The sequence below is a fragment of the Microtus pennsylvanicus genome, chromosome 7, assembly GCF_037038515.1.
Source record: "Microtus pennsylvanicus isolate mMicPen1 chromosome 7, mMicPen1.hap1, whole genome shotgun sequence".
NCBI lineage: Eukaryota > Metazoa > Chordata > Mammalia > Rodentia > Cricetidae > Microtus > Microtus pennsylvanicus.
The window spans coordinates 27,085,041-27,099,333 of NC_134585.1; the positions used below are offsets into that span (position 1 = coordinate 27,085,041).

Below are 14,293 nucleotides of genomic sequence, written 5' to 3' on the forward strand. Positions count from 1 at the left end.
CACAGAAACGCAACTACTCATTTACAGACCCACCAACTACGTACAACAAGCCAGCTCTTCAGCTTGGACAGCCTTGCCGGCGGCACAGGACACGCAAATGTCCTGAGGGCGGTGGCGGTCGCACTTCCGCAACCAGTGTGTGCCAACGGTTTAACACTAGCCTGAGGACGAGTGCTGGCAAACACACCAGTCTGCGCAATCGCGCTCCGCACTACCCGCTGCGCCCGCCCTTCCCGTCTTGATTGACACTGTCTCAGAAGGCTCAGGCACCGCACTGCGCCTGCGGGAGAGGTGGAGGAGGAGGGCGGGGCGTGGTTGTGGGCGGGGCCGGAGGCCGGGACGGAGCCGCGCGAGCGCAGTGGCTCAGCGGGCAGGAAGCGGAGCGCGCGGGGGCGGGGCGGGCGCGCGGGGGCGGGGCTCGGGCCGCCGCGCATTGTGCAGCGGCTGGCCGGCGCGGCAGGCCCTGGACCCGTGCGGTTCCCGGGCATGGTGAGCAAGGGGCTGCTGCGCCTGGTCTCTTCAGTCAACCGCAGGAGGATGAAGCTGCTGCTGGCCATCGCGCTGCTCGCCTACGCCGCCTGTGAGTGCACGCGCTGTGGGCGGGAGCCCATTCATTCCCGCGCGGCGGCGGGGAGCGGGCTCTGCGGCCGAGTGGCGGGCTGTGCAGGGCCGGGAGTCGGGTCTCCCGCTTCCACGAGGCTGAACTTGTGCAGTGGAGCCGCTGCTGCTTTGCTTGCAGCCCGCCTCCGCGTAGGCCCGGCGTCCGACCTGGTGGCCGGTGGAGGGGCCTTTGCCCCGGACGCGGTGGTCATGTTCCCTGAACCGTAGACACGATACGGCGGGCTCGACCGACCTCATTGCTCTCTGGCAGCTTGTACTGGCCACCGTGTCCATGGCGTCTGGGGAACCGAACCCGCTTGGTCCCTGCTAGTGATCCTGGAGAGTGCCGCTCGGGGATACCCTTGGGGACGGTGCTGGTTAAGAAGGATAAAAATACTGTAGCCATTGGCAGGATCCCTACTCTGTTTGCTCCGCAGGAAAATTACTCAGCATTTAACTCTGGGGGGAGCCGAGTGTTGCCATCCCCCGTGGATGTCCTGTGTTGCCATGCTCCGGTGTTCAGCCCCCTCGTCTCCCCCATTCCGTGCCAGGTACTCCTCCGGCGGCGTGGCGGGACTAGGGCCAAGCCCGGGAAGGAGGCACACCATAGAGGACCGGGCGGGGCATGTGTCATTTGAGTCCTCACAGTCTGGCTATCTGGAGATGGGGTAAAGCCACTGCGCAGGCAGGTGAGGGACCCTCCGCTTCTCAGAGGAGGCAAAGTCCTATTTTATTTTATTTTGTTGTTGTTGAACTGTGCGGTGGGGATAGAATAGCTGCTATTAATACTTTACCGAGTGCCAAAATTGAGCTAAAAATAGCTCTCAGAGTGAGTGCCTTCTAAATCTTGGCCACCCTGGCAGACATACTCGAAAAAAAAAGCCCTTCTAAGTGATTGAGTTTCAAGACTCTATTCCCAGGTGAGTAGACACTTGGGAAAGTGAGTTTAGCTGATGGCTTGAAGGGGCTAGTAGGATGCAGCCTGCCTGCTACTGCTCAGCTGAGCCAGGAGGAGGAGCCAGGACGCTCTGGAAAGGCTTCTGGTTGCTAGGAGAAGTTTTAGGTCTGGGTTGGTTTCTGCAGGGAAGAACTAGCCTCAAGTGTGAGGACCTGTGTCGAAAAGAACTCATATTCACGAGAAATACCCCTTACAGCTGAGTAATTATTACTGTGATAATAGCAATGCCTGAGGTTAGCCGAGTGCTTAACTGTGTGTAGGTATGACTCATCAGCTGCCACGCTTGGTTATTTCACGTACCTTAAGATGTGAGTAATACCATTATTATTACCATTTTATGGGTGAGAAAATTAAGAGCATGAGAGATGAGCACCTTTATTCATCTGAGTCAAGATTCATTCTAGTCCCTAAAAGGCCTTGATCTGGAACTAGATCTCAGTCCTTGGACAGCAGTTTCGGTGTTGATTTTCTTTGTTGAGGGCTGCTAAGGTAGGCATCGGTGTTTAGAATTAATAAGTAGAGAATTTTTAGAGACATAGCAAGAGCTTTTAACAGCCATTCATTTCTCCAGCCCATCTCACTCAGTCTTGAACTTTGGCAGTTGTTGAAGGTGGCAGCCAGGCACAACATGGTGTGCCCCAGCATCGGGCTCCTGGACCCAGTAGTTCAAGCACAGGATTCTCACACTTGAGTGCATCAGAGTCACCCAGCGGGGTTTTAAAACAATGTGTTTTATATTTGATGGGTCTGGGATGCGCCTGGAACTTTTCCATTTCTAATATCTTTTTTTTTTCTAAGATGCTTTTGATGTGGTTTTAGAGAATCTTTTTTTGTTTGTTTGGTTTGGTTGGTTGGTTTGGTTTGACCCTGAGGCCTTAGATTCTCAGCAATGCAGAAGTCCTTCCGAGGGAGATCCTGCCTGGAAAAACCATTTGCCAGGAGAGGGAAGGGCATGGATCCAGTACTCTGCAAATAAGGTTAAGTTTGCAAACTGATGTGACAGGAGAATGCTCGATGTTTATGGCAGGGACGCCCAAGAGAGAGTAGTCAAGGACGTTGGTTTCCCTGAGAAGCCAGGATGTGAGCTGAGAATGAAGGATACCTAGGAGCTAACAGGACGGGGTGCTTTCCAGAAAAAGCAGCGCTTGCAGAGGTCCTGTGGCACGGAAGAGCAAACAGTAGTCTGGCAATACACGGGGAAGAGCAGTGTTCTGGGAGTGTGGAATGGCAGCACAATAAGGAAGCTACTCAGACAGGCTAGAGCTGGTGGCCAGCGAGGTCTTGGACTTGCTCAGAGAATGAGTGCCGAGTTTACCTATGAGGATTTAAAGGCTAGGTCGGAGACCGTATTAATAATGAGTGGTACTGGTAAATCAGAGTTGCTTTGCCAGGAATGTTACAGGGCTTCTGATTAGTCCTATCGGAGGATGCTGGAAATGTATTCCATGGCAGCACCTGTGAGTTCTATTTAACCTGAATACCTTTTATTTGTTCTTTGGCAGTTTCACTCACATAAACAATATATCCTGATCATATATACCCCCTCTCTCCTAGATACCCCAACCCTGTTATGTCTTCTTTTTTGTTGTTAGCAATGCACTAAGTCCAGTCAGTGCTGCCTGCTAGAATGTTGACCCATCCTTGTTGACTTGATCTTGTGTAGGTAACCATGGTAGCAATGAGTTCATGGGTACAGTGGTTGTGTCGCGAAAGATAGCATTTCACAACACTCCTTCCCATCTTCTAGGCCTTCGGTTTGCTCTTTCCTCCTGTTTTCTAAGATGTCCCCTGAGGGTTGGTGGAAGAGTTCTATGATGCCTTGTTTAGGATAGACACTGATGTCAGTGCTTTGACCAGGTCTCTTCTTTAGCAGAACAGAACAACAGTATTTGGTTGGGCCCTGGGGCATGCAACCTTCTGAGCCATGGGCTTTTAACCAGCTTTATAGCTCTTGGTCTGAATTGCCTGTGGGTCTGACTTCAGATCGATCCAAAGCAGTTGGTTGCTCTCTAACTTTTGTGACATCATTGCCACACAGGGCACATCTTCGCTGGAAGGTTGGTATTTTAGCATGAGGGTTACTGCGAGGATGCCATCTGTGACCTTTCACCCCCAGTGGCCTTTTGTCAGAATGAAAGCTAGTCAGCAGGGAGCACATTTTCATATTGGTTTCAGCTTTATTTCCCTACGTCCTGCCGCCAAAGTGTGTTGTCTTCAGCAGTGAAGATTTATCATCTAGTTCTGGTGAGCCTGTGATTCCTAATCTCACTCCTCATTAATAATCCTGCCCCGTTACAATAGAACATCACAACCACCTATGTGGTCCCAATTATGGCACCTTCACCTTCAGTCTGCTTTCGAGAAATAGTCTTTCTCCCCCAGCCTTTGTGCCTGTTGTGGCTGACCCGCTGTCCTCCCTCTCCTGTACCTTCTGTGTCAGGGCTGTGTGTGGTGTGTTACCTAGACAGACTCCAGTGTCACACGTCTTCTTCATGCAAATAGATGTTTTTATCTGCACGAAGTTTCCCTTGCCTTTGCCTCAGCCCCTGTGGTACTTAAGACTGTACATTGAAAGAGCCCAAGGGAATGAGTTGAATTTGACTACAACCTTCCATGTAGCTGGCAGAGGTTCATAATGCTTACCAGTGGTGCTTTTGGTTTTCAACCTGGATAGAATGGAAGAAGACTTGATGAGTCTTTGCAAGGTCTGTGGTCAAATAACCTCTGGACGGTGTGTTATTCAGCAGTTTCCTCTGTCACCAGTCCCCAGCACTTACCACCAGGCTCATGATTATGATCATTTTGGCCTCGTTCTCCTTCTGAATCTAACAGTTCTTGACTTTTCAGATGGACTGTAACTCTGACTTCTTTGGAAATTGATCAGGTGTGTGCTTTCTTTTTCCCTTCGCCATGCTCTGGCTGACCCCATCCCCATGTCCTCACGGTGTATTTGAGATCATTTGGTGTTTACATGCCCGACTAAATGTTGCTGGATGGGAGCCATGCCCTGTGTTTTTGTTCTTGGTTATCTCCCCTGCCCCTTTTAAATGTGTTTTCTCTCTCTGTATGGCGACTGATCCAACGTGTTTTTTCTTTTCTTTTTTCCCAGTTGTCTTTGCCCAGGCTGCTTGTAAGTATTATGATATTCTTGTGTTGGCACCTTCCAGAGATGTGGCTGGGGATGGGCTGCCAGCTTCAAAATCTGTGTGACTCTGCCTACCTTCGGGCACTTTGACACTTTATCCACAGTGCCTTTTCTCCATTCATGTTTAGGGATTGAATGAAGGTAGAATCCCAGAAAAGCATCTTTTCAGGATTTTGGAAGCATTTCCCATTCCTTCCCAACTTGTAGTGTTTGAGAAGTGTGAAGCCAGTCCTACTGTTTCTGGAAAATGTCAGGCTCTGCCCTGTGCACCTAGTTGCCACTGTGTCCAGTCTACTGTCCCTTCTTTGGTGTCACCTTCTCTCTGCTTGGTGACCTTGAATAATGGTTGTGTTCACAGCCTGCTGGGGACAGAACAGGCATGCGATCCTCACCTTTGGGCTAGTGTTCTGTTGTGAAAGCAAGCTAAGTTGTTGCTGTGGGTTTCTCTTCCTCTGGCTTGGCAATTAGCCCTTATAAGGTGATGGAGCTATTCAGTTTCTCTCCATCTTGATTTTGAGACTCGTCTCTCACTGAACCTGAAGCTCACCGGATAGGGCTAAACTGGCTGGGCAGCAAGCCCACAGATCCTCCTGTCTCTCTCTCCCTAGTGTTGGGATTATGCAGACCTGCACTGCTGTGTAAGATTTTTTCATTGGTGCTGGGGGTTCAAACCCAGGCCTTCATTCTTGTGTGGCAAGCACTTTGCCCACTGAGCCATTTCCTCAGTCTGTTTTTATTTTTTTAAATATAGAATCCAGCAAATATGTACATATTGTATTTCATTTGGGTGCCATATCTCATAAATTTCTTGATTGAATAGCCTTATTCACACACATGCATGTACATATACATACATATTTCTCATGATATTTTTTGAAATGTAAAGCTACCTTCACAACATTCCCATTTTGGGTTTATCTGATTGCTTCATTGTTATTAAATTTGGGCGTACGTTCTATTACAGACTTGGGATATAATTCAGTGGCATTGTGGTTGTCTAGCATCAAAACCAATTTTCATAATTAATGCTTGCTAACTGATATCACATCAGGAGACAAGTAATGTTGAGTTGGTTCTTCTGCTAGTGATGCCAAACCTGATGGACTGGAAGGGCTAGCTGTCACATTGCTTCTCTTACAAGTGCATGTCCCAAGCATAATTCTAGAGTGATTCTTGAGACTTGATGTATCTGCTTCTCCTGCCTGGTGCAGTATTTCTGTGTGGGGGGAATATAGGTGGTGATTTTTCAAATTTAGTTAATCCATCTGCTCTTCCTGTTATCCGAAAAGAACTCTGTTATCCATTCAGTTAATCCATCTGCTCTTACTGTTATCTGAAAAGAACTCTCCATCCTTCCCTTTTTTCTCATTCCCTGTATTAGTTTCTGGTGGGTACTGCTGTTGCCCAAATGCGTGGGCTTTAGAATAAGACAAATGTATTCTGACATCAGAGTTGTCAAGCCTGAGCTTCCTCCTCCAGCTCTCAGAGCTCCAGGTGTCCTGGCTTGTGTCTGCATCACTCCAGTCTCTTCCTCTGTGGTCACATGGCTTCCTCGTCTTCCAGCTGTCAAATCTTCATGGTGTTTCTTAGGAGGACATTTATCGCTGGTTTTAGGACACACCTGGATAATCTGGAATGATCGTTTTGTCTTGAGATGCTTAATTACATCTGTGGGAAGTTTATGCAAGTTCTAGCAGTCAGAGCAAGATACATTGAGCTTTCTTTCAGTCATCTTTATTGTGGTCTCTTTCTAAGAGCACTGTGTACTCATGCATTGCCTTTGAGCGCTTGTGGCTTCTCCATGCTCTGGGCTTATCTTGTTCTTCCTGTGTTCTGAATCTGGGATGACCCATCTCTCCAAGGATCCCTGCTCCTCACAGTGGAGCCGCAGCCCTGTGCTTCCCTGATGGCCATCATTGTCTTCCGTCTATAACTCTGCACAGCTGGAAAATGAAGCGATTTTTTTTTTCTGTGAGTTTTTGGTGATAACTTCCAATATAAATTTCAGTGTGGCTGGCTCCCTCCCTCCCACCTCTCTCCCTCCCTCTCTCTCCTTCCCTCCCACCTCTCTTCCTCCCTCTCTCTCCCTCACTCCCCTGGTTCACACTTACATTTCCTTTTGCCCACAGTGAAAGTCTGTGGCCAACACCAGCAGTTTAACTCATTTGTTCTGTCTACAGGTAAAACACTAATGATGTTTCAGTGATAAATTCTCAGCTTTATAGTGTTGCTAAAACTGTTGAAATTCGCTAGCAACCAGACTTCAGATTTTTGAATTTGGGTCCTTTTCCAGGCTAGTAATATGCACTACAATTCTCAAGTATTGTTGGGCAGCGGCAAAGCAAAACAGAGCCCTGTGGCCCCCACACTCTGGATCCTGAAGGGAAGCTGCTCGTGCTCATGGTAGATAAGGCGCTGTGCTGCTCGGCCAGCATGAGCTGGCGTTTTTGGTTTGAGATGAGTGTTGACTGTGTGTCAGCCACGTACATGGGACAGAAAAGGACTACCAGAATTCTCTTTCTGCTGCCTCACCGTGAAGTTCCCGTCACTAGCTTGCTTTTCCATTCTCTGTTAGATTTTGCAAATACAGACACTTGTGCGTCGGTATGGATGCCATCTTGTTGAGATGTGTGAGGGTTTGTGGAGGCCACCCTTTTTTCTTGCGGTGTAGTGATCCTCTGAGCAGTATCCCATGGGGAGGGGCCATGCTTTCCAGACACCCCTGCAGAGGATGGACTTCTGTACAGGTTTCCACCAGCCTCATGACAAGTGTCCCCCCTAAAGAATGTATTTGCAAATGTTTATTTTGTACACATGTGAGAAAAGGGAAGTTGGGGTCCCCTTTTGTGGGCTCTTAGTTTCATTGACAGAAGTACATAAAAACAGACACGCAAAGAAACTCGAGGACTAGGGCAGGCGGTGATGGCACACACCTTTAATCTCAGCACTCGTGGGGCAGAGGCAGGTGGATCTCTGAGTTCGAGGCCAGCCTGGTCTACAAGAGCTAGCTCCAGGACATGCTCCAAAGCTACAGAGAAACCCTGTCTCGATAAATAAAACAAGAAAAGAAGAAGAAGAAGAAACTTCTTGGAGGAGGCCATTTGTTGGTTCCCGGGCACTTAGACCTGAAATAATCATATAGAAACTGTATTAATTAAATCACTGCTTGGCCAATTAGCTCTAGCCTCTTATTGACTAACTCTTACATAATAATTTAACCCATCTCCATTAATTTGTGTATTGCCTATCTCTGGCAGTGGCTCCATGATGTTTCTCTGACTCTGCCTTTCTTTCTCCCAGCATTCAGTTCCATCTCCCTGCCTACCTAACTTCTGCCCTATCAACAGGCCAAGGCATTTTCTTTATTCATTAACCAATAAAAGCAACAAGTACAGAAAGGACCTCCCACACCCGAGGACCATGTTATCAGAGAGAGGAAAACAACAGGGCAGGCGAGCTGTAAATCCCCATGGCTGCTGTGAAGAAGGGCTAGAGAAGAGGACTCGTGCAGCAGAGGGCTGTGGAAGGAAAGAGAGTCACAGTTTATGAGTTAGAGTGTAGAAAACAGTGAAGCGGCTTGAGAGAGTGAGGGGGCAGGGGCAGGGTCTTCAGCGGCAGTGCGAGTGCCCAGACTGTCCCTGCTGCAAGCTTAGGGTTCTGGCCAGTATTCAAAAATCAGAGAGGGGGAAAACTACACTTGAGGTAGAACTCTGCCAAGCTTGTGGTGTAGAGAGCTCAGCAGTGAGTCTGAGTGATGTAGTAATACGGGTGGCGGGGCTGCGTCCCCAGCACCCCGGCTGCCTGGCTAGCTTATGCCTGAAATAACAACACACAAACTGTATTCATTTAATCACTGCTTGGCCCATTTCTATCTAGCCTCTTCTAGGCTAATTCTCACATATTAATTTAGCCCATTTCTAATCATCTGTGTAGCACCCCTAGGTGCGCTTACCAGGAAGATTCTAGCCTATGTCTATCCTGGGTCGGAGCTTCATCGCGTGCGTCTGCCTGGGAGCTGGGAGCATGGCATCTCTTTGAGGCGCCTGCTCCCGAGAGGAGAGCTGTCGAGTCTGAGCTCACTTCCTCTTCCTCCCAGCGTTCTGTTCTGTTCTGTTTACTCCTCCCACCTATCTTCTAACCAATGAGGGCCAAGCAGTTTCTTTTTATTTAACCAATGACCTTCCTCCATCAGAGTGAGCTCCTATGTGGAGGGGAGTGCTCTGGGATGTATGTGTGCTTATATCTCATTCAAGTGTTAGTTATCCTTGTCAGCTTTCATGAACGAACGGGTGGCCGTCTGTCCAGGTGATTGACGGGCAAGCAACAGTGTCTTTGTAATATGTAATTTGGGGGCAGTTTGGAAGGCGGTGTCTTTTCCAAGAGCCATAGATAGGGCTCAGACTTTCTTCGGTTGGTCTCTGGTTGGACTGCAGGAATGCTGCGTCAATGGTGGGCTAGTCACCTACCCACCATTTGCATGAGAATGGCCTCTGTAGGCTTATATATTTGAATGCTTGGTCTCTAAGGTGGTGGAACTGTTTGGGGAAGGATTAGAAGTTTGTGGCTGTGTTGGAGGAGGAGGTGTTTTGCTGGGAGTAGACTTTGAGGTTTCAAAAGCCCAAGATTGCTCCCTGTGCCTCCTACTTGGGGATCAGGTGTAAGCCCTTAGCAGCTACTGCTTCAGTGCCATGTCTGCCTGTCTGCCCCCCTGCTCCCCACCGTGATGATCATGGAGTCACCCTTTCAAACTGTTAAGCTTCCAGTTACATTATTCCTTTTATGAGTTGCTTTGGCCATGGTGTCTCTTCGCAGCAGTAGGTCTGTGATCAGTCACAACCTAACACTATCCCTACAGTTTAATCTGTACTTCCCTACTTTCTTACTTCTCTTTTTGAGTGGCTGAGCATCCCTCCAATGTTTGAAACTACTGGTATGTCTTTTTTCTGTTGAGTTTTTCGTATACTTTCCTCTCATTTATTGGGAGTACGTTGGAAATGACAGTGTCTCAAGCCTGGTTCAATAGAATACAAGGTTAAATTAGTTTTTGCTCTGGGTTCTTGATACAGTTGTCCTAAACCCTTGTAATATTCTGAGTGATGGGAATGTCTTCTGCCCCTTCTTAAAATACTCAAGTTTATGCCAGGGAGCTGGGTTAGCCTGGGCCTGGGTCACAAGGAGATTGCCATCAAACTGGAAGTGTCAGCTCCACTCCCTGGACCTTGGGGTTCTGGCCACAGACCTTGGTACAGTGAGATTGGGTTGGTGAAACTATTGGAAGGGCATGGCTGCTATCCTAATTCTGACCTTGGCGTATTCTGGTGCTTCATTTGACTGTTTCCGGTTACATCCTCTCTAAACAGACCAACTAGGAATTCTAAGCATTGTCCTCAAGTGCTGTATCTAGTCCAGCACTGAGTGGGCAGTGGGGAGGGGGCGAACCACAGGAATTCCAGCTGTGCAGTTGGTCTCTCAGGTGGAAACAGCTCCATGGTATAAAGCCGTTTGCCAGGGAGGTCTTGCTGGCAGAGTGAGTGTATTTGTTGGGAACCCAGACTGGCGTGTAGAGATTTGGTGAGTGGGTTCCTGGTGTGGGAAAAGTCCACATGTTCTCTATCAGAAGCAGGGCTTAGGGTCTCTGTTGTCAGCACTTTCCTGTTTCTCGTGCCATTCCTTACAACGTGTTCAAGATAGAGTGGCAAGTACCTCAAGAAACAGGCCATCCGAATCTGAAGGAACAAGGGCAGCGTTCAGCTGATAGACAACTGAAGAAAGACGCTAAAAGAAAGAAGCCACACTAGCTCAGAGTTGAGTATAATAAAAGGTTATTTATTAAGGGTAGACTCACAGATCACAATCCTCTGCTCGAATGGGGAACAGCAACTGAATCCAGCAGCCTGGAAAGAGGCCAGATAAGTGCTTTACAAGGGCATATATAGTGTAAGAGGCCACGTCCAAGTGGGCGGGTAACTTAAAGGCTACTGGGTAGGAATTCCTACAGCAGACAACCTTTGGGTATTGGAGTTTGGAGGTGGAGGGGAGCATGAGCCAGAGTGGCAGGAGACAGGGTACAGGGAGAATGAGTTTTGAAGTCAGAAAAAGCAGAATATGAAAGAAGATCAGTGGGCTTGGGCAGAACCTCATGTTGGCCTCTCTGCCCCAAATGCTACCTCTGTGCCTCTCGTGGGTGCAGCCTGTTGGTGGTAGACATATTGGCAGGTTTTAGCCCTGGCATATGCTCTCCATGTCAGCGCTGTGGACTGGCCATGGCCTGGAATTCAAATGTTGAGAAAATGGAGCCCTGATTGGGTCATGGTGTAGTCTCATGAATATTAATGCCCCAGAGGGCTGGTCTGTATGTCTACCAAGTAACCACTTGTTAAGAATGTGTCATCCACAAACCTGTGAGTTCTCACAAGACAAAAGCCTGTTTGTCCTCACAGCTAGCCTCCAAATTGGATGGAGCACAGTTAGGTTGTTTGTAAGTCTTGGAGTCTGGAACTTGGTCACAGCTGCCTGAGGTGACTCACACAAGTCCAGGAATGTTTATTGTCAAGTCTCGTGGCTCTCGTGGTAAACGTCTAGTTGCTGAGACGAGTCACGGTTCTCTGTGTGCCCTGGGCCCACATCCACACCACCTTTGCTTTTTAAAAATGTCTTTCCATTCTGCAAATGTGACAGTTTTAAGAACACCGCAGAGAACAGACAAGCGTCAAGGCAAGGAACAGTCACTCAGGGCTGTGTCTTTTCTGATAGAGTGGTTTCATCTGTCCCTCTTCAGGAAGCTGTAACTTGGGACAAGCCTTGCTCTTTCCCTTAGAAAATGAAGCATCTATGCTCTCTGCTTTCCAGGGATATAAATACTTAAAAGTTACTGTGCAGAAAGGCCAGTGTGTGTAAGCACATGGAAACAAACTGCTGGGGCAGGAGTTTCCTTGCAGGCTAGAAGGGCAATGGAACCTCTCTTCAGAGTGACTTTCAGATCTTTTGACCGCTTTTTTGTTGCTTGGATCTTTTTTTTTTTTTCTTCCTTCCTGGTTTAGCTCTTTTGAGTTTCTGTAACCAAAATAAATAAGTAAAGTAGAACAACAAGAGAAAACATTTGTCCTTCTTCAGACAGCCTGCTTTTCAGAGGGAGTCTGAATGTGCTAGGGGAGAAAAACCATGTTGTCAGGGTGCTGAGACCTCACAGTGCTATTCTGAGTATCTTTGAGCATTTTACAGCATTTTCAGAAATGCAAACAGAGCAGCCACTTCTCGTTGATGTAAATACTCTAGGTGCCTGGCTTTCATTCGTGTTTTTCTTTAAAGAAGTGAGCAGGCAGCTGGTTTATGTCAGCAGCAGCAGCAGCAGATCAGAGGTGTGGGGGCGGCTCAGCTCTAATCAAGAGAAAGAATTCAGTACCTGGGCTGCTCATGGGAGCTAGTGGTAGGCAGGCCTTCTGGGATGGCCGTGAACTCTGAGGGGTCCTCTGAAGGAGACTGCCCAGGTGGGGTCTTTGCTGTTTTCCTCTTAGTTCCTTTGCGATTGTGTAGTTTATTTCTGATTCCCTCCTCCCTTTATTCCAGTACACCTTAATCACTTACAGGTGGCGTCCCCAGGTTCTGAGTGTGGTGCAGGAGACCCCAGCACCATCACCACACACAGTGAGGCATTCAGTGCCCTCTTCAGGCCCCCACTTGCCTGTCTTCTCTACCCCATCCCCACTCACTAGTACAGCTGCAGCAGTGGGTGCTGGAGCAGGAGTGGAGGCCTCCTGGGTCACCTGGCTTGGGGGGGTGGGGGTTGAGCTGTGGTCTGTTTTATAGATGGGGAAAACTGAGGTGTACCACAGTTACATATTTTGCCCTGGTTTAATCTTGCAGTGAGTCTGTGCTGTGTCATAGAAGGACTAAAAAATTCCTATGACATTTGCTAGTTTTTAGGTTTATTCTTTGTTTAAACATTATGATAAAATACACATAATATAAAATTTACCACTTTAGCATTCCCTCTCTCTCTCTTTGTGTGTGTGTGTGTGTGTGTATCTGAGTATGCTAATGTGTACTGTATCACGTTTCTCTCCCAGCCAGTGTTTTAAACATTTCTAAGTATATGGTTCAGAAATGCCAGGTATATTTGTATATTTTATAACCTGTTCCCAGGATATTTTAATCTTCTCCATCTGATGCTGTGGACCAATTATATAGCTCCCCCAGCCTTCCCTCCAGCTCCTGATTATTGTGCTTTCTATCATATGAATATGACCACAGTGAAAACTTCTTCATATATTCACACATTGTGTGTGCACATGTGTATGTGCCTGTGTGGGAGCGTGTACATGTGTATATGTGAATGCATATGTGTGCAAAAATGTATGTGTGCATGTGTGTGTCTATGTGTGAGTGCTTAGTGTTTTTACTTAGGCTCATCCACATTGTGTAGCCTGTATTAGAATTTCCTTCTTAAGTCTAAGTGATATTCCACTGTGTTTATCACTCTGTCTGTTGTTCATCTGATCATAGGTACTCGGGTTGCTTCCACCTTCATACTGTTCAAAATGATGCTGCTGGGTATAATAATAGCTCAAGGCCTTGTTTTCAATTCTTTTTTACTAATTCTTTGAGAATTTCATACATGTATGCCATATATTTGATCATATTCACCTCCTACTCCTTCCTCTAATTTGTTTATTTTGGTGGTTGTATACACGATCTGGCCCGAGTGTGGTGGTCAGAGGGTAACTTTCAGGAGTCTGTTCTCATTCTACGTTGTTTCAATGGCCTCTCTGGTAGTTTCTGTTGCTGTGCCGTATACTTCAGGCTAGCTGGCCCTTGAGCTTTCTGGTCAAGTTTTCTGTACAAGTGCTGGAATTATAGCTCTATGCCACCCCATCTGGCTTTTTAAAGTGGATTCCGGGAGCTTTCATGGCAAGCAGTTTTACCTCCTGAGCCATCTCTCTGGTCCCTGATCTTTGGTCTCTATATGTACCCCCCCATTCCTGCCTTCTTTGCTCTGCCCTACGCTTGCAGTCCCCTCTACTCAGAGTCCCCACCTGAAGCCCCCTCTCCCACTACTCACATCCCTCCCCTCCTCTCTCCATGCCTTTCTCCAGAGTCCTATTCCGCACATCCCTGACTCCCCCTGCCATACCCCGCCCCATGACTTAATGATTGCCTGATTGCTGGGGCACATTGTTAGCCTGACCGCCAGGAACCACAGTGTCACATAGGGTCTGCTCACACTGATGGCCCCCCCTGTGGAAAATGAGCCCTGAGTGCTTCCTCAGGTAGGGTACACCGCACTGAGTGTCATATTTGTGGCCGGAGGGACAGGTGCGAATTGTGCTCCTGGACGTTTGGTTTAGACCCCTTCCCCATATGCTGGCCCTCTTTGGCCCCACGAACTCTAAATGAAAAGACTGACTTAACCGTTCAAAAATTTAAGGCAGCAACCCGACAAACAGGCTGGCGTGGCTTGCTCTGCGCAGGGTCCCCAGTATTGCCTTCCGCTGCTGTCTCTGTAGTTTGTACCCTCGAATGATGAGGCCCAATGGTACCTGCGCTTTGTGGGTTCCAGAACAGTGGGGAGAGTAGTGCTTTAACAACTTTGC

At 48.0% G+C, this 14,293-nt stretch overlaps 1 protein-coding gene across 3 annotated transcripts in view; it reads left to right on the forward strand.

Annotated features, from left to right (window-relative positions):
* Positions 1-394: 394 nt before the first annotated feature.
* Uxs1 (UDP-glucuronate decarboxylase 1) overlaps positions 395-14,293 on the forward strand; it is a 68,252-nt gene continuing 54,353 nt past the window's right edge. The window contains exon 1 of one of the 3 annotated variants that reach the window (XM_075980264.1): positions 395-580. In XM_075980264.1, coding sequence (XP_075836379.1) covers positions 487-580 — 94 coding nt within the window. In that variant the 5' untranslated portion in view covers positions 395-486. The remainder of the gene's footprint in view (positions 581-14,293) is intronic. The other 2 variants (XM_075980261.1, XM_075980262.1) reach the window with 2 other exon arrangements.